The sequence below is a fragment of the Schistocerca serialis genome, chromosome 3 (assembly GCF_023864345.2).
Source record: "Schistocerca serialis cubense isolate TAMUIC-IGC-003099 chromosome 3, iqSchSeri2.2, whole genome shotgun sequence".
NCBI lineage: Eukaryota > Metazoa > Arthropoda > Insecta > Orthoptera > Acrididae > Schistocerca > Schistocerca serialis.
In genome coordinates this window covers 561,409,628-561,430,748 of record NC_064640.1, presented here as the reverse complement: position 1 = coordinate 561,430,748, position 21,121 = coordinate 561,409,628, and the positions used below count along the sequence as shown (strand labels likewise).

Here is a 21,121-nt window from a genome sequence, read left to right as displayed (position 1 = left end):
CTGTCATCCTCCTGGAGTTGCCAGCCTTGCACCACCTGAGATGTTTGATTTGGACAGCTTGGTCCTGCTGAGCACCCTGAATGTATCTCATCAAAATTCTTCACTACAAGGAAGTGTGTTGGCCACTTGCTCAGTGCACTGATGAAGGCAGTGACATGAATGTTCCTGGGGGGTCACTGTGAAGCTGAGATCATTGCTGAGTACTTTTAAGGTGGTCTCATTGAATTGCTTGCTACTCAGGTTGACCACCATGTGAATAAAGGTGGTCTCATTGAATTGCTTGCTACTCAGGTTGACCACCATGTGAATATCCCCATTGTGCTGTGTCTTGTTGTTGAGGCCATCAAACTTGGCTAGCTGGCTTCCTGTTGATTTCTTCCTGATGCATTCTGCTAGGGACCATGATGCAACATAATCCCAGTATTAACTGGTTAAGGAGATTGCTATTACAAGGTGGAGAAATGATGATTCCCTGGATGCCACATGTAGTCAGCGGCACAGGTTGTGCACTCTGTCCCTTACCAGCATGAGGCTCACTGGGTGTTTGATTCTATTTGCCTCCCTGGAACCGATCTGATGTTCGATCATGACAAATACTGGTACTACATCCCCCTCTTGGCATCTCAGCAGAAAACTGAGAGAACTCACCACCCTTCCTTTCATTTGTTGAAGGTTATCTAGCATTTCAATGTTTATCTCTCTGCCTGTGATACAGAAAGAAAAGGTTTAGGATATAATCCATTGTTAATTAAATCAAAGATGTACTTTCTCTCAATATAAACCAGAACAAAAATGATCAGATGGAACAAATACTGAATTTCTCTCCACTGGATTAGCACATGATTAGTATGGAGTCTTGTCAAACATTGTTATAGATATTGGAGACCTGTGAAGTTTTGACATATTATTTTGATGCTCTGTGCCACTTTTTTTTAAGTATTCCTTGCAATGTGAGTGCATTTGTTTCACAATCACAGTCAGCTCAGTTCCCAGTTGAGCCAGTTTAAATGTGTATTTCTGAATAAAGTCCTGAGATATTTTTCCACATCCTGTAACCTATGTTGGTTTGTGTCCTTGATTTGATGCACAGATGTAACAGTCATCAATTGAATATGAGCATGCCTCTTTTTTATCAGCTAACTTGCATGATACTTTGTTATTGAAATACTAAATGATACAAAAGAACAGAAACAGTTTCCTGAGACACACTTTCAGCACCACACAATATCTCATTAAATATTATTTATTTATTAGCCATTAGAGTTAATAAAACTGATACATGATGCATCATTACATATGGCTATTGAAACTACATGGTTTTATATATTTATGGTATTTGACACTTAATTCATTTATATACACAACTAAGTACAAAATAACAATGAAAACAATCAGTTATTGATGAAGTTATTTACTTGGATAAATAATAATAAATGTCATGTGACTAGGGCCTCCTGTTGGGTAGACCGTTTGCCGGGTGCAAGTCTTTTGATTTGACACCACGTCGGCGACTTGTGCGTCGATGGGGAAGAAATGATGATGCTTAGGACAACATAACACACAGTCCCTGAGCTGAGAAAATCTCTGACCCAGGATTCAGGGCCCTCAGTATTGACATTCTGTCGCACTAACCACTCAGCTAATGGGGGCGGACATTTGGATAGATAAAAAATGTACTCACCAAGTTGTAGTAGAACACACACATAAAAGGCGGTTGTAAGTAGCAAGCTCTCAGAACCAGTGGCTCCTTCTTCAGGAAAGTTTTGCTTCTTATCCTGTACAGTAAGTCTACCCTGCCCCTAGTTCTGGGTAACTTTCCCTAAATATACCCCTTTTTCTAGACCTCTCCAGTCATTTTCATTCACCCCTCTTCCTTCCCCTTCAACCCTTCCGCCTGAAGAAGGAGCCACTGGCTCTGAAAGCTTACCAATTACAACCATCATTTATGTGTATGTTCTGCCACTGCTTGCTGAGTAGATTTTTATCCATCCAAATAAATAAATACAAAATGCAGCACAATTTTTTTACAAGTCATGCGTATTTCCATTAAAGTACATATACTGTTCATAACATTTAATTACCATTTAAATTTTAATTTTATTAGTTTCGTACATGTCAGACTTTTTTCATGGGCTCTCACAGTGATCAAAATATTTATTTAAGGAATAAAACAATATTCTCCCATTCTATTTGCCTAACAATGTGACTAAGGATATTTGTTTTATCTATCTGGATAACAGTGTTTTGAAGGACATTGGAAATTCGTAAAATTTCTTCTCAAACAATGTTTCTACTTGGTAAATGACTACGTAGGTCAGTAAACATTTTCTGAGGATGTTTATATTAAGGCAAAACTGAAAATACTGTCTCTTGCCCCTAAACATTTTATTATATTAGCATATGTAATATACAGCTGTTGTGTCATGTAAAATCTCTACTTAATTATTGTAGTATACATACGGACTTGCTGTCTAATGAGAACAAAAGTAAAACCCTGTGGAAAACAAACTATTGAGTTATAACACCACAAGCTTATATGTATATAAAGTGGTTTTACTGTGTATTCTATGATTTTGTATTATTCTCTGTTCCTGCATATTTTATAGCATTATATATTTTTGTCTGTACTTTTTCATTAAAATATCTGTGTGAACCATGGACCTTGCCGCTGGTGGGGAGGCTTTCGTGCCTCAGCGATACAGGTGGCCGTACCGTAGGTGCAACCACAACGGAGGGGTATCTGTTGAGAGGCCAGACAAATGTGTGGTTCCTGAAGAGGGGCAGCAACCTTTTCAGTAGTTACAGGGGCAACAGTCTGGATGATTGACTGATCTGGCCTTGTAACAATAACCAAAACGGCCTTGCTGTGCTGGTACTGCGAACGGCTGAAAGCAAGGGGAAACTACAGCCGTAATTTTTCCCGAGGGCATACAGCTTTACTGTATGGTTAAATGATGATGGCGTCCTCTTGGGTAAAATATTCTGGAGGTAAAATAATCCCCCATTCGGATCTCCGGGCGGGGACTACTCAGGAGGACATCATTATCAGGAGAAAGAAAACTGGCGTTCTACGGATCGGAGCGTGGAATGTCAGATCCCTTAATCGAGCAGGTAGGTTAGAAAATTTAAAAAGGGAAATGGATAGGTTAAAGTTAGATATAGTGGGAATTAGTGAAGTTCGGTGGCAGGAGGAACAAGACTTTTGGTCAGGTGAATACAGGGTTATAAATACAAAATCAAATAGGGGTAATACAGGAGTAGGTTTAATAATGAACAAAAAAAATAGGAGTGCGGGTAAGCTACTACAAACAGCATAGTGAACGCATTATTGTGGCCAAGATAGACACGAAGCCCATGCCTACTACAGTAGTACAAGTTTATATGCCAACTAGCAATGCAGATGATGAAGAAATTGAAGAAATGTATGATGAGGTAAAAGAAATTATTCAGATAGTGAAGGGAGATGAAAATTTAATAGTCATGGGTGATTGGAATTCGAGTGTAGGAAAAGGGAGAGAAGGAAACATAGTAGGTGAATATGGATTGGGGGAAAGAAATGGAAGAGGAAGCCGTCTGGTAGAATTTTGCACAGAGCATAACTTAATCATAGCTAACACTTGGTTCAAGAATCATAAAAGAAGGTTGTATACATGGAAGAATCCTGGAGATACTAAAAGGTATCAGATAGGTTATATAATGGTAAGACAGAGATTTAGGAACCAGGTTTTAAATTGTAAGACATTTCCAGGGGCAGATATGGACTCTGACCACAATCTATTGGTTATGAACTGCAGATTAAAATTGAAGAAACTGCAAAAAGGTGGGAATTTAAGGAGATGGGGCCTGGATAAACTAACTAAACCAGAGGTTGTGCAGAGTTTCAGGGAGAGCATAAGGGAACAATTGACAGCAGTGGGGGAAAGAATTACAGTAGAAGAAGAATGGGTAGCTCTGAGGGATGAAGTAGTGAAGGCATCAGAGGATCAAGTAGGTAAAAAGACGAGGGCTAGTAGAAATCCTTGGGTAACAGAAGAAATATTGAATTTAATTGATGAAAGGAGGAAACATAAAAACGCAATAAATGAAGCAGGCAAAAAGGAATACAAACGTCTCAAAAATCAGATCGACAGGAAGTGCAACATGGCTAAGCAGGGATGGCAGGAGGACAAATGTAAGGATGTAGAGGCTTATCTCACTAGGGTTAAGATAGATACTGCCTACAGGAAAATTAAAGAGACCTTTGGAGAAAAGAGAACCACTTGTATGAATATCAAGAGCTCAGATGGAAACCCAGTCCTCACCAAAGAAGGGACAGCAGAAAGGTGGAATGAGTATATAGAGGGTCTATACAAGGGCGATGTACTTGAGGACAATATTATAGAAATGGAAGAGAATGTAGATGAAGATGAAATGGGAGATACAATACTGCGTGAAGAGTTTGACAGAGCACTGAAAGACCTGAGCCAAAACAAGGCCCCGAAAGTAGACAACATTCCATTAGAACTACTGACGGCCTTGGGAGAGCCAGTCCTGACAAAACTCTACCATCTGGTGAGCAAGATGTATGAGACAGGCGAAGTACCCTCAGACTTCAAGAAGAATATAATAATTCCAATCCCAAGGAAAGCAGGTGTTGACAGATGTGAAAATTGGCGAACTATCAGTTTAATAAGTCACAGCTGCAAAATACTAATGTGAATTCTTTACAGATGAATGGAAAAACTGGTAGAAGCCAACCTTGGGGAAGATCAGTTTGGATTCCGTAGAAATACTGGAACACGTGAGGCAATACTGACCTTACGACTTATCTTGGAAGAAAGATTAAAGAAAGGCAAACCTACGTTTCTAGCATTTGTAGACTTAGAGAAAGCTTTTGACAATGTTGACTGGAATACTCTCTTTCAACTTCCAAAGGTGGCAGGGGTAAAATACAGGGAGCAAAAGGCTATTTACAATTTGTACAGAAACCAGATGGCAGTTATAAGAGTCAAGAGACATGAAAGGGAAGGGAGTGAGACAGGGTTGTAGCCTCTCCCTGATGTTATTCAATCTGTATATTGAGCAAGCAGTAAAGGAAACAAAAGAAAAATTCGGAGTAGGTATTAAAATCCATGGAGAAGAAATAAAAACTTTGAGGTTCGCCGATGACATTGTAATTCTGTCAGAGACAGCAAAGGACTTGGAGGAGCAGTTGAACAGAATGGACAGTGTCTTGAAAGGAGGATATAAGATGAACATCAACAAAAGCAAAATGAGGATAATGGAATGTAAGCGAATTAAGTCGGGTGATGCTGAGGGAATTAGATTAGGAAATGAGACACTTAAAGTAGTAAAGGAGTTTTGCTATTTGGGGAGCAAAATAACTGATGATGGTCGAAGTAGAGAAGATATAAAATGTAGACTGGTAATGGCAAGGAAAGCGTTTCTGAAGAAGAGAAATTTGTTAACATCGAGTATAGATTTAAGTGTCAGGAAGTCATTTTTGAAAGTATTTGTATGGAGTGTAGCCATGTATGGAAATGAAACATGGACAATAAATAGTTTGGACAGGAAGAGAATAGAAGCTTTTGAAATGTGGTGCTACAGAAGAATGCTGAAGATTAGATGGGTAGATAACATATCTAATGAGGAGGTATTGAATAGAATTGGGGAGAAGAGGAGTTTGTGGCACAACTTGACGAGAAGAAGGGACCAGTTGGTAGGACATGTTCTGAGGCATCAAGGGATCACAAATTTAGCATTGGAGGGCAGCGTGGAGGGTAAAAATGGTAGAGGGAGACCAAGAGATGAATACACTAAGCAGATTCAGAAGGATGTAGGTTGCAGTAGGTACTGGGAGATGAAGAAACTTGCACAGGATAGGGTAGCATGGAGAGCTGCATCAAACCAGTCTCAGGACTGAAGACCACAACAACAACAACATCTGTATGTTCCATTTCCTTGAAATGATTTTCCATAAATTTACATGTACACTTGGATAACATCCATACAATATTTGTTATCTATGTATGGTTAAATTAAATAAATAAATAAAAACTGACTTGCAGTTTCTATAAAATATCATTTGTAAAGTTTCATTAATATTGAGTCATGCAAACTGATAAAAGTGGAATCACAGTGTCTCATATCAATTAGTGTCACATCATGCAACATGCCATACAATTAATTATTTAGCATGACAACCAGCCTCCTGGGTCACACTCCTCATCTAATCTTAATAGGTACAAGATTACCCCTAAGACTGAACTGCATATTGCTACCCTGTGAGGTTCCTTTGGTTTGCTTTTTGTTGATTATTTGTTCTCTATGAGCAGAGATTATTTTCATTTACTGTGATTGTATAATTATCTTCCTGTGAAATGTCTATAATACAATCCATAGCCATGGTCCTATTATTAACAAATTTAGTGTAGGCTTTGTTTGTATAATGTAATTTGTAAGAAATCAGTAGTAATGATGTTCAACTATCAGTTTGTATAAGGCCTATTTAGGGTAATTCATATTAAAATCATCACACAATATTGTTTTTTATTTATCTTTATGTCTGCTCACTTTAGTTAATGTAGCATCTAACTCCCTTATACATAACCTTGGACTACTGCCAGGTGACCTGTTAATATTGGTGATAGTGTAACATTAGTTATTTATTACTATATCTATGGATGAACACTCAAAGTTAATTTTTCTAGGTTAGGTCTATTCTGCATCACAGGTCTATGCAACAGCCATTTCTGCATGTACATATAACCATGACCATGTTTACAAACTGGCCTACCAAAATTTGATGTTCATGTATCAGTCTGTAAGTTACAAAGAGAGACCTGCACCTGAAACCAGTGTTGAGTTGAACACTTAAAAGTCATTCTGTTCGAGGTACCTATTAGGACTACTTTATTGAAAAGATCACATCTGTATCATGACAGTGCAGAATGGAGACAGATGCACTGGAAGTATTCAGCAACAAGTTCTCTTCAGATTTATATTCAATATAAATACACAACACTGCAACCAGACACTTTTTTGAAATATACATTTTTTACAGTAACTAGCTTTCAAATCTTTTCAGGCTCATCTTCAGATGGGATTCATGGACATTACATGTTTTGCTTATTCCATTAACTGGTTTTTGAACTTCTTCAGGCTCCATCTGAAGATGAACATGAATATTTCGAAAAAGAAACTGGTTGCAGTTTTTGTGTTTATATTCAATACATGGTCAAGGGTTCTGCAACATCGCCAATGCACAAGATTAATTGTAAACCCATATTAATCCAAGGAATTTGTGGAAACAAATTCAACACTCTCACATCCTTCAGAATTTATCAGAACTGATATCAAAGCACTTTTATAAGAGTGTTCAGTTTACGCAATGTATGCTGCCACAAAGTACCACCATTCCCCATTCATATATGTATCAACAAAACCTATTACATTACAAATATGTTATTGTATGGCATGAATACCCATACACTGGACAGTGATAACCTTTGTACAATGATCTGTGTAATTAACCCACAACTGTTTTCATTACAATTTTCCAAAGGTATCTCTGTTGATATCTGCTGAGATATGTTAATTGCCATCTTAGCACAATAGGACAAATAACTTTGCTATGCTACAGATATATTCTTTATCCTTACCTAAACTATACCCCATGAAATGAAGAAATACGTGTTTTTACTGTCATGATGGTCTTCAACACTTCAGCCTGACTGTGCAATCACAGAGAGTAGTAGGTATAAAGAGTTGATCTGCCACATTGTGATGGAGATCATTCATCTTAAAGTTTCTGTATCTCTTTCTAAGGAGTTATGTGCGGAATGAAATATTGCTGACCTCATGCCATGTGATGGCCAGCCTTCTGTTGATGACTGGGAGACATCTGGCAACATGCTCCCAATATTTCATTCATTTCCACTGAGTTGTTTATATGTTGTTTTACTAGAGCAGTGTAGGCATATATTACACCTCATTACACTGGAAGGTGAAGTGAGAGGTTTAATAGAACATGGATATACTCTTGGATTTCCTTACAGCATTACTTAATATGTTATACTGCTGTTTGTAATATCATAGACTTCCAGCTCTTAATCAGTATGGCTATTTTTATGACCCTTTTTTGAAGTGGAAACACTCTGGTATCTACAGTGATAGCAGATTACTGATTGATGACTTTATTGCTATTATTACACATAGTTATTCAGGTATACTTTAACTTTAGACTTGACTACTGGCTTGTTCTAAATTTCACTCAATTCTGCACCTTTTTTAGCTTCACTTGAAACCAGCCATTCTTTTATAATTAACCAGCCTTGCTGAAATTTTTTAAGTGTTTTTGTACTGTAAATGCTGCTATGTTATGTAAAATTTATTCTTCGGACTGATGAGCAATAGGGTAGGCACGCATTCTTTAAACATTAGTTCATTGTCTGTAAACATTATTTATCAGGTTACTGCTTTCTTGAGTTACTTAAGTAGGAAAATTTAGGAGTAATACTAAATTAAAATTAACCAACAGTACATCTGAACCCTTTTTTAAAATTCTTTATATGTTTACATTGATGTCTTCACAAGCTAATATCCTTTCTGTCTCTCTGCCAGTGGACACAATAATAAGTCAAAATTTTTCATGAACATTCCTCAAACACACAGTTGTAAACTGTGTACTGTAAGAATTACAGGTATTCTTTTCTCCATTATTAGCTAAGCAGCATATGCCTCTATATCATCACTTATGAGTTTCTATCTCTGTTCCTATAGGTTATTCATTCAGCCAGATTACATAGACTTATTTCCAATTTTAAGCTCCCCGAAATAAACTAACACTTTTTCACCCCCCAACATCTGTCAAAACATTTTTCTGAGACATGATGATTTCACTTTTCCCTTTATCACAGGTGATGAATAGAAATTCAAGCCATTTAATTTTCTGTAAAACTGTAGGCTTGAATTCGGAACACACACACACACACACACACACACACACACACACACACACGCGCGTTTACACAGTCCCTTTGCTGCCGGTTGCCTGTGATAAGGGGTTATTTCAGGTGGAATGAGTGAACAGAACAAAGAGATGGGGAGAATAATGGAGGTCTAGAGGAAAGAGAGCTTATGGACTAAGTGGGAAAAGCACAAAAGAAATAGGATAGGAATATGGAACTGGTGAGCATGCCTTTTTATGGGTATAGGAAGTTTCATGTAGCTAATGATGAATTAAATGATTGTGTTTGGAGGGAGCTGGGAAGACAGAACAAAGGGAGACTGAGACTGAGGAGAGAAACATATGAGTGTTAAAATGAATTGCAGCTTTCAGACTATGCGTCACTGATCTCTTCCATCTGCTGAACCCTACAAAATTCTCTGCACTATTCCACTCAGTACACAAAGAAATACAGGACACTGTTGCCAAACTGTGTACTGGGAACCTTAACCCCACAGGACTTGCAGTCTTTTCAAAAGTCCACACTTTCAGCACCAAAGAAAATTTAATCATCATGGACTAATAAAATATCTACTCTTCATCATATAATCACTACAACAGAAACTCTTTTCTGTTATCAACCCCTATGACCAGTAATGAAAGCTAATACATGCATTCTCCACCTAATTACCCACTGATAACTTTCCAGGAATTCTTTGTTTCAACCTGGTCACATGTTCGTTTCCATGGTCCCCTCCGCCACACACCGTCAGGTGGCTTGCGGAGTATGGAGAAAAAAAAATTACATATTATCTTCTTGGTGTATCCACAAAAATGACAATGACATTTTCACAGAAAATTTTTGTCTGATCACTACATTACTAAGGGGAACTTGTATAGTCCGTGATTAGCAACTGCTTAATTCTGTAGTCGGAATAGCATGGCAAACGCATTGTACGAACACGTAATTACGCCTAACCAGAGAATTATTGCGGGGTAACTGAACTGGTGATTCTGGTAGTGTTAGGGAAGTTAATCAGAGAATAAGTTTTGACAATGTCAGAAATAATTATAGAATTAGTGATGATGAGAGTGTTTGATGAACGAGTAAGTAGAAGAAATGGGGACATCGAACAAATTATATGGAAGAATATGACGATTACAAAAATTCTCAGCAGAGGAAAAAACAACCATCTACTGCCTTAAAAATAACTGAGACTTGGTCACTTTTTCTTCAGGAAAAGCATCTATTATGGCCATTTTGAATCATAGTGATCATGTGACAGAAAGTAGCGCCCACTTTTCTGACTATTCCACCTGCCAGTCCTGTCATAGTTATCCCATCCTGGAAGTTAATAATAATTACCAGTATCTAAACCCATCCTAGAAGTCATGTCTTAATGCATCTTCATCCAGTCCCCAGCTATCCCCTGCATACAGACTTCCAAAAATCCATAAACCTAAACATCCAAGGCACCCCATTGTAACATTTTATCTATCTGCCCATGGAACGAATCCTGAGTCTTGATCATTAACAACTCCAGTCGATTCCCACAGTCTAGTAATTTCCTGTATCAAGGATATGAACTACTTCTTCTATTGCCTCTCATTCACCCACATCTCATTATTACCTAGATCCATGCTTGTCAATGTTGACAGCCAACGACATTGCTGACAAACATGGCCTTGCCCTCATCAATCACTACCTCACACAGTATCTTGCTAACTCTAAACCTAGTGCCTCATTTCCATACCCATGGCAAATGTTATTAAGTCTGCAGGCTTTCATGGCTTTTGTCACAGAAGTTAAAATCTTCTGGGTTCCTTCTAAATAATGTACATTTGGACCGCGCGACTGCTATGGTCGCAAGTTCGAATCCTGCCTTGGGCATGGATGTGTGTGATGTCCTTAGGTTAGTTAGGTTTAAGTAGTTCTAAGTTCTAGGGGACTGATGACCTCAGATGTTAAGTCCCATAGTGTTTAGAGCCATTTGAACCATACATTTTGACCCCTCTGCTGGGATTTTCTTCAGGATCTTGTGCCATCTACTGTAGACTGTGCACTGCCAGAGGCCAGTGTCATATTCTCTAATAAAGGGAAGTTTTCTTGCACTTGTGCTGTAGAAGTAGGATTATTGGGTTAAATTCTTGTGGCTACCATTGGAGGGCCATCGTCATTGGATAGAAAGAGAAGTATACCCACCCTAATACTGGAGAAGAGGGTTATTGGCTAAATCTCTCATGGCTACAATCAGTGGACCAATGTCCTTGGTTACAAATGGATTTTTCTGTAATTATTCTGGAAAAGAGTTATTGGTTAACCCATTGGCATGCAGTTTTTTGTTGACATCACGACATAGTAATATACTTATTTTTCAGTGATTTTTCTCATTTTTACGGTAAGATACTGGAAGCTATATTAGGGCAGCCTGTTTATTGTACCTTCTGTGTTACACTGTGAAATATAATCATACATAGTTTGTCTGAATGTGATGACGCTTAAAACACTTATCCACATGCACTTTTTGCAGAATGCTCCATGCTGTCCTGTGTCATAACAGACCTTACATCTTCTAGACAGTAGACGGCATTGCTTTTTTGTAAGTTGGAGTATTTTTGTGGAAAAATGTTTCTAGTACATTCCTTGTAGTCTTAATGGACTTGCTCCTTGGCTTAGGCATCCATGAATCCCATAATCAGGGAGTCTAATGTTTTTCCGAATTTGTTCTGCCAGACAGATGAAAATCTGTGAACTTGATTCTTCTTTTACTGGAGTTCATCAGTGTACTACACTTGCACTGAAAATTTCCATGTCTATCATATGAAAATATATCTTTTATATCCCTTCACATATCTTCTCATAAGACAATATGATGCTAAGCATTGATCGTGTGCATCAGCTCCACCCAGTCTTTTGTTGTACTCACGGATACAATCAGGTTTCAGATTAGTGTTCTAATTTTTTGCTGTTCTTGTCGATCATGAATGGTTGACAAGATGTGAGCTTGTTTTTTGTCAACCCATTTCACAGCTAGAACTTTATCTGCTGACACAAAAGTCAGTTTGCGTTTTTGCAGCACTGAATTCTTGAACTGTGATGGCATATTCTTCCTGTTTGGTCTTGCAGTTCTAGCCACATAGGTCTTGCTCTCCAGTAGCTTTAGGAACAAGGTGGTAGAACTATATCAATTATCCATGCACATTGTTCTGTATTTGTCCAGTAAAGTCTCACAAAAATCCAAAATAAATTGCCCACTTGCTGTGGTGCTGAATACTTTTTCTGCCTCAAGACTGTTATTAATTTTAAAACTGTAACAGTATTGATCATCAGTTGAGCTTACTTTATATATCTTCAAACAAAATATTGTCCTCTTTCAAGGGTTGTATTGTATGTATGACAATCTCCATGAACATCAGACTCTCATCGACACAAAACATTTTTCCTGGCTTGTACACATTTTGAAATCTGCAAAGAAGAAGAGTAACAACCGGTCTGATCTTTCTCAGTTTGTCAAGCAGCTTTTCTGGAGAATCAACATCAAAATGAAGATATCTTGAGATTGGTTTGAATCTCCTGAAAGGCATGATTTTACCAAAAACAGGAGTCTGTATTATTTTTCTCTTGTACAGAAAGTTTCTTTGTTTAGGACATAATTTTGCAGAGTGCAAAGTGAGCCTTCATCTCATCTACTGTCACAGCAAGCCATGAGCTTTCTTGACCATTATTTTCTGTTCTGCACATACAGTTGTTTCTACATATGTTTTAGCTGCAAGCAATTTTGTTTACTTGACCACCGATTCCCAGAAACGTGTTGTCAAAAACTGATCAGTCAAATGCAAATGTGATGGGTTTTAGCCTAGGGTTCTATGAATAGTAATGTCTACCTCAGCTTCAATGCTGCTCTTGACAATGTAAGGGTTATTACAAACATTATCCAAGTTCCACTCATCAGTAATTGTTGAAGTATCTGTTGCCAGCTCTGCTACGGCATCTCAATTGTTGTGGGAAAAATATCTCCTTTTGTCAACAAAGTCACTGTCGTCAATTGCTTCTGATTCTATTACTTCACTGTTTTCAGAATCTGTTTCACCATCAGTGTCACTTAAATCCCTTTCTTCTAGAAAAATTACGTAGTCTTTCAGCTTGGATTTTGTATGGTTTGGCCACATTGTGCTATTGAATCTATGAAAGTATGCAAACTTTGCATGGTAATATTTAGATGAAGTTGAACATTTCTGGTTGATTTAAAGCCAGACTCAGCTGCTGCCATCTATTAAGATGCTGCCTGAACCAGAAATAGAAAATCAGTAATGCGGTATGTGCCTAAGCACTGCACAACAAGGAGACTGTACAGTGACAGCTGTACCCCTCATTGTATGTAAATGCATGCAAGTGTGATGACTGTTATACCTGTCATTGTAAACCAATGTGTTAAAATTCCTCATACTGCCATTGGTGGGCCATCATCAGTGGCTAAAAGAGAAAAAGACAGAGCAAGAGAGGGGGAATGTTTATCCAAAATATTATTGTCCACAAAGAGAATGCATGTAATATCAGAGGAATGGATGGCTACAAGCTCCCAGCAACATGGCTTCCCACCATTAAGGAAGTAAATTCATGGCCGTCGTGCCAGAGCAGTACAACCAATGCCTGGAAGCCACCTCTGTGGATAATACTATTTTGAATAAACATCCCCCCCCCCCCTCTCCTGACCTGCCTATTTTGCTTCTAGCAAATGATGATGGCCCACCAATAGCAGCAGGAGGAATTTTAACCAATAAATCTTCTCCAGCCTAAGTACAGGAAAAATCCCTTTCTGACCAATGATGTTAGCCCAACAAAGGTAGCCACAAGAGATTTAGTCAATAACTCCCTTGTTCAGCATTAGTGCAGGAATACTTCTCTTACTTTCCAATGAAGATGGCCCACCAATGCTATCCACAAGAATTTTGCCCAATAATCCCATTTCTCCATCTAAAGCACAGCAGAAGTCTCCTTTATAAGAGAATGTTACAGATGTCTCTGACAGTGCTCAGTCTACAGTGACCACGACAATATGCTGAAGAAGATTCCAGCAGAGAGGTCAAATTGTTGACTGTTTAGAAGATTTTAACTTCTATGTCAAGTTTTGTCCTTATCCATTACTACTTCTCCTTTGAGGAGAAAATTACTAATGGATCTGTGACACAGCAATGGGAATCTAAATACCTTGCTGATGGGCCAGTCTGTTAATGGACCAACTTAAACCTTATTAGTGACTCAAGATCCTTGTTTATTTCAGGTTCATGAACAGTATGTTCATTATCTGCAGCCAGGTCCGTGTTACTTTATCCTCAGTTTTCCACAGATTCCACACCATCTCTCCTTTCTTTTTCTTCTTGTCCTCTTCACACTATATGCAATCTTGTTTAATATAACCTCCACATTTGTGACAGTTGCGTAAAATCCTATGTCTGGTGTGAAGCTCACCAAACATGAACAGAACTTCAACTCTAAAAAGTCTCTCACACAACATTCTCAGCTGTGAATCTGCAGTGGCAAGTGTTACCTTTCTAAGTATGCTCAAATATCTTATAAGACCTTCACAGCAAAATCTGAAGCTAATCCACATATGAAGGGACTGTGTCATATACATGCATGCCCCTAATCCACCAACAAATCCTGCATACCAACTGCCAAGTAAAATGCATCTTATATCCACCTTCACCTTTGAATCGAACCACTTATTAGTGTAACCACATCCTTTGCCAGGGCTTTGAATACCTTTCATTATGCCCTGAAATGAGGAATTTTCCAAAGTCCTTCCCATCTCTATCAAAGTGTTATGATGCCATCCAGCCAACACAATATCCTGGTTAATCCATATACCACACCAACTCCCAACCACATGCCACACAGGTTTTATCCCTGTGGAAGATGTACATGCAAGATCTGTCCTATGCACCCACTCATCATATATTATTACACTCCCATCACAGCCATATCATACCCTATCAAAGGCAAGGTCTTCTGTAACAATAGTTGTGTCATATAATAATTCTGCTGGAAGTTCTGCACAGACTTTTATGTGGTCGATCTTATTAGCTACTGTGAAACTGTCGCCAACTGAAAAGTTGACTATGCAGTGGAAGAACATATTCCTGCACTCACCATCCACAACTACAGTGGCTCCTTCACAAATCATACCATTTGAATCCTGCTCCTCAATATCAAGTTCTCTAATAAATATAGATGATAGTTGTTTTTATACCACATCTTTTCATTTCCTGGCCTCAATATCCATTTACTCGTGCCCCTAGCTATCCTGAATCTGTTTCCCATAACCTCTCTCTCCCCATTTCACTTAAGTAATCAACACTTAAATGTTTCTACCTATTGTTGCCCCCTTCCTCTGTTCTGTCTTCCTTCCCTCCCCCTCCCCCCTCCCATCAATGTCCCAATACACTCTTTCACTTTATGTGCAACTTACCTGCCTCTGAGAGGGCTTGCTGTCTGGTGGTACATTATAAACCCATACCCTTGCTGCCTGTCCCCCCCTGCTATTTGTCTCCCTTTCCTCTGTCCCTCCCTTTCTCTTCCAGCCTCATTGTTTATATCACTCAGAATACCCAATACAACTCCTAACCCCAGGTGGGCTGCTGAACAGGGACAGTACCTTTGGCTATGTAGTAATACATGTGTATCTGTGTATATGTCTTTGTTTTTACTCATTAAACAATGGAAATTCCAGGTAGGAATATCAACAACATAGGAAAAGATAGATTACTACTTACCATAATGATGACACATTAAGTTGTAGACAGGTACAAGTAAAAGGCACTTCCACAAGGCTTTCAACCACATCCTTCACCAGCAAAACAGAAACACATACCATTCATACACACAAGCAAGCATACATCACACACACGACTGCTAACTCCAGCAGCTCAGGTCAAATTGCAACTATCACATGGGATTGAAGCAGCAATCTAGAGGGAATGGGGAAGGGGAAGGGTAATAGTACATGGAAGGGGGGAGAAGGGAACATTGCATGGTGGAATGTGCAGGGACTAGACCTCCAACAGGCATACTGGGAGGAGGTTGTAGGGCAGGGAGGTGTGGAAAAAAAGGAGCAATAGAGGAGAGGAGTAGGGAGAGATATTGACAGGTGCATTGGCAGAGGGTGGCAAACAAAGAGGGTGTTTTGTTAATTAGTTCAACAATGTTTTCATGTTCTTTATGTACTTGTTGACCATTCATTGCATCAGCTGTATAGTGTGAGGTTACATTCACTCCTTCCATTTTTCAATTTTTATTTTCTTTTTCAATTTATATCATCAGTTCTTTCCAGCATTCTCACCTTCCTTCCTCTCTCTCTCTCTCTCTCTCTCTCTCTCTATATATATATATATATATATATATATATATATATATATATATATATATATATATATATATAGAGAGAGAGAGAGAGAGAGAGAGAGAGAGAGAGAGAGAGAGAGAGAGAGAGGCTGAGGGACTGCGACATATATATGTGGCCGAGGGACTGCGTCAGCTTTCAGACAACACTACTTACAAAGTTTGCCAAGGTAATCCCATTCCTGATGTCCAGGTGGAGCTTCAAGGAATCCTCAGAACCTTAAGCTCCCTACAAAACCTATCACCTGACTCCATCAACCTCCTGACCCCACCAACACCCCACACCCCTACCTTCTACCTTCTTCCTAAAATTCACAAACCCAATCATCCCGGCCGTCCCATTGTAGCTGGTTACCAAGCCCCCACAGAACGTATCTCTGCCTACATAGATCAACACCTTCAACCCATTACATGCAGTCTCCCATCCTTCATCAAAGACACCAACCACTTTCTCGAACGCCTGGAATCCTTACCCAGTCTGTTACCCCTGGAAACCATCCTTGTAACCATTGATGCCACTTCCTTATACACAAATATTCTGCACATCCAGGGCCTCGCTGCGATGGAGCACTTCCTTTCATGCCGATCACCTGCCTCCCTACCTAAAACCTCTTTCCTCATTACCTTAGCCAGCTTCATCCTGACCCACAACTTCTAAACTTTCGAAGGCCAGACATACCAACAATTAAAGGGAACAGCCATGGGTACCAGGATGGCACCCTCGTATGCCAACCTATTCAGGGGTCGCTTAGAGGAAGCCTTCTTGGTTACCCAGGCCTGCCAACCCAAACTTTGGCATAGATTTATTGATGACATTTTCACGATCTGGACTCACAGTGAAGAACAACTCCAGAATTTCCTCTCCAACCTCAACTCCTTTGGTTCCATCAGATTCACCTGGTCCTACTCCAAATCCCATGCCACTTTCCTTGACGTTGACCTCCACCTGTCCAATGGCCAGCTTCACACGTCCGTCCACATCAAACCCACCAACAAGCAACAGTACCTCCATTATGACAGCTGCCACCCATTCCACATCAAACGGTCCCATCCCTACAGCCTAGGTCTTCGTGGCAAATGAATCTGCTCCAGTCCGGAATCCCTGAACCATTACACCAACAACCTGAAAACAACTTTTGCATCCCGCAACTACCCTCCCGACCTGGTACAGAAGCAAATAACCAGAGCCACTTCCTCATCTCCTCAAACCCAGAACCTCCCACAGAAGAACCCCAAAAGAGCCCCACTTGTGACAGGATACTTTCCAGGACTGGATCAGACTCTGAATGTGGCTCTCCAGCAGGGATACGACTTCCTCAAATCCTGCCCTGAAATGAGATCCATCCTTCATGAAATCCTCCCCACTCCACCAAGAGTGTCTTTCCACCGTCCACCTAACCTTCGTAACCTCTTAGTTCATCCCTATGAAATCCTCAAACCACCTTCCCTACCCTCTGGCTCCTACCCTTGTAACTGCCCCCAGTGTAAAACCTGTCCCATGCACCCTCCCACCACCACCTACTCCAGTCCTGTAACCCGGAAGGTGTACACGATCAAAGGCAGAGCCAAGTGTGAAAGCACCCACGTGATTTACCAACTGACCTGCCTACACTGTGAAGCTTTCTATGTGAGAATGACCAGCAACAAACTGTCCATTCGCATGAATGGACACAGGCAGACAGTGTTTGTTGGTAATGAGGATCACCCTGTGGCTAAACATGCCTTGGTGCACGGCCTGCACATCTTGGCACAGTGTTACACCGTCTGGGTTATCTGGATACTTCCCACTGACACCAACCTGTCAGAACTCCGGAGATGGGAACTTGCCCTTCAGTATATCCTCTCTTCTCGTTATGCGCCAGGCCTCAATCTCCGCTAATTTCAATTTGCCGCCGCTCATAACTCACCTGTCTTTCAACAACATCTTTGCCTCTGTACCTCCGCCTCGACTGACATCTCTGCCCAAACTCTTTGCCTTTACAAATGTCTGCTTGTGTCTGTGTATGTGTGGATGGATATGTGTGCGTGTGCGCGCGAGTGTATACCTGTCCTTTTTCCCCCCTAAGGTAAGTCTTTCCACCCCCGGGATTGGAATGACTCCTTCCCTCTCCCTTGAAACCCACATCCTTTTGTCTTTCCCTCTCCTTCCCTCTTTCCTGATGAAGCAACCATTTGTTGCGAAAGCTTTTGTGTGTATGTTTGTGTTTATTTGTGTGTCTATCGACCTGCCAGCCCTTTCGTTTGGTAAGTCACATCATCTTTGTTTTTTTATATATATATCGAGCCTGTCAGTATGTCCATATGTTTTCTCATCTTATGTACTCAACGTATGCCATCAAGGTGTTAGGCAACTACTTTTGCTCATATTCCTTGACATCAAGTGTCAATCTGTTACCATTTCATTGCTATGTTTCTCACTGTTTTGTTTCATTCTTCATCATATTAAGAATGGAATCTCAGTATACTCTTTAAAACAGTCCATATCTGTCTTCATTGACACATGTTTTATACTTTTAGTGTGGTCCAATTTTTCATGTTTTTACTTGTGGTTTTAATGTTCATTTATTTAATCCCTCATATAAAGTGTATTAGTTACTTGCAATTTTATTCTGAAATTGTCCAGATAATGTTATTTCTTTACAGTTAGAATAGTGTAGACATCAGATATCATTTAATACTGTAAAAGTAACAAGAATACCTGAACTGTTCAGAGTCGTCTTAGCTTGAGTGAAGTAATTTAACCACATGAGCTTCAGGTTTTAAATTGCTCTGAAATTTTAATATATTCCTTATAAATGTTTAATTCTCTAATAACAAATATATGAATCTGATCTGTATTGTGTTTTTGTCTCCAGAAACTTTATTCAGATTTTGAACTCCAAGGTGTAATGGAAGACAAATTGAATTCCAAGACATATCAAACAATTTCACAAAGAATGCAAACTGAAGAAGCGACATGTGCCCTCACAATGAACACTCGTCATGACATTGAAGATTCTGAGTACGTTGCCTATTTGTGTCTCTAACTTGTTCAGTTCTTCTATGTTTTCTTTTTTAATGGCATGCTGACATCAACTAGATATTTTTGGAAGCCTTATAATTCTCAATAATAATAGTTCTGCAATATTAATATTAGAAACCTAAGCTACCATCAATTAACATTTTTATTGATCATTAGATAATAAGTTTCACCTATAAGACAAATGCTTCAACCCCCCCTTCCTGTAATTAACTCTTCTTCTTCAAACCAAAATGTCATTGCCCTTTTTTCTGCATTGTTAGTGCTTTTGTATGCAAGAATTCATTTATGTTTTGCATCATTATATGTTTGGTAGTAACTAGCAGCATCTGTGCACATTACATTTTTCTTCATATCTTATTTGTTGCATATTTCTGGTGACCCACATAAAACTAAGTTCATGCAGCCTACTTGTGTGCAAATTTCACCACAGATTGGAGACTTCTATGTACAACAGATAAATTTAAATTCGTCTCAGTTGTTCTAATAGGTTACTTCAAGAGTCCATCAGCGACTTTATGTGATGATAGGCATCATTATTGATTCTTACTATCCTCTAACAGTACATACAGTCAAATTTGCCCCTTAATAGCTACACTTCTAAGTTTCCCTGCTTTCAGAACTTAACAGCAAAGGGTATGGTTCATGAACAGTAGGTCTAATTTGTATATATTTTTTCATATAGGGCACAAAACCCCCGTGATGTGTGGTTGTGAAATTGTAACAGAATGATGGAACTGCTCATTCTCTGTTGCAAACTAACACCCCCCCCCCCCCCCCCAAAATCCCTACCCCTTAAGCCTTAACGTTAAATTTTAATTGCGCAGTAGAATTGCAGTTTCAAAAAATAGTCAAATCATGGAATCCTAAGGTGGAGAATTGCTGTAAAATCCTACTGAATGAGTGCTTTTACTCAATGACTAATTTTACTCAATCAACAAATAATAATAATAAAGATCTGAATGAAATTATATGTTACTTGAAATGAAATACAAATAAAATTAAATTTATGTTTTATTATACTAAAAGCAATGACACAGCATACGACACAGTGACACGACTATCAGAAAAAGTGACCACAATAAAGGTATGAAGCAGATGGGGGAGTACTTCTGTATCCTAGCTGCACATTCAGTCACTGATATGAATGCAATCCACCAAATATTTTAGTTACTCCAGTGGATGAATAAATAATAAATGAAATTGATACTATCAATATAAATGTGATTAATGGTACTGTGGCAACAGTATGTCCTCTTTGCAGACATCAGTGGCCTGTTAATGCTGGTGCTTCCACATATTCTTACCAATCTCTTTACGACAATAAGTTGGCCATACATGGTCACATGTGAAGAACCAGAATCTCATTCATCATGACTCCGACACTCTGAAGTCCCATTCACCATCTGAGCTCAAGATTCCTCATTGTCCACAACCAGTGACCTTTCATCTTCCACATCAATACCGAGAGCGTTTGTCTTCATGTGTCCCTGTTCTCAGCTCTGCCATTTGCACCATTGTGGCCACAACTACCAAGCAGGGAAAATGTACCTGTTTTTGCCAATAGCATGAAACCCACCAAGTTTAGTAGATCTCCACCACAGAATGTCTCCAGATGTGGGCCAATCAGAACATATCTTCCTCACTAGTTTTCTTTAGAAATTCCTATCTGATGTTAATAGGTGATCAGCAAACCAGAGTGTTCCTTATACACTTCAGCATTTCCAGAAGCGTAACCAACTTTCTAGGGCCTCCGGGAGGCTCCTCCTCCCACCAC

The 21,121-nt window shown here is 39.2% G+C and overlaps 1 protein-coding gene across 1 annotated transcript in view; it reads left to right on the top strand.

The window, feature by feature from the left end:
* Positions 1 to 21,121, top strand: part of LOC126470456 (calcium-dependent secretion activator-like) — a 1,485,604-nt gene that overhangs the window by 1,362,704 nt on the left and 101,779 nt on the right. Inside the window, exon 31 of the mRNA XM_050098305.1 lies at positions 19,181 to 19,326. Within this exon, the coding sequence (XP_049954262.1) occupies positions 19,181 to 19,326 (146 nt within the window). The remainder of the gene's footprint in view (positions 1 to 19,180; positions 19,327 to 21,121) is intronic.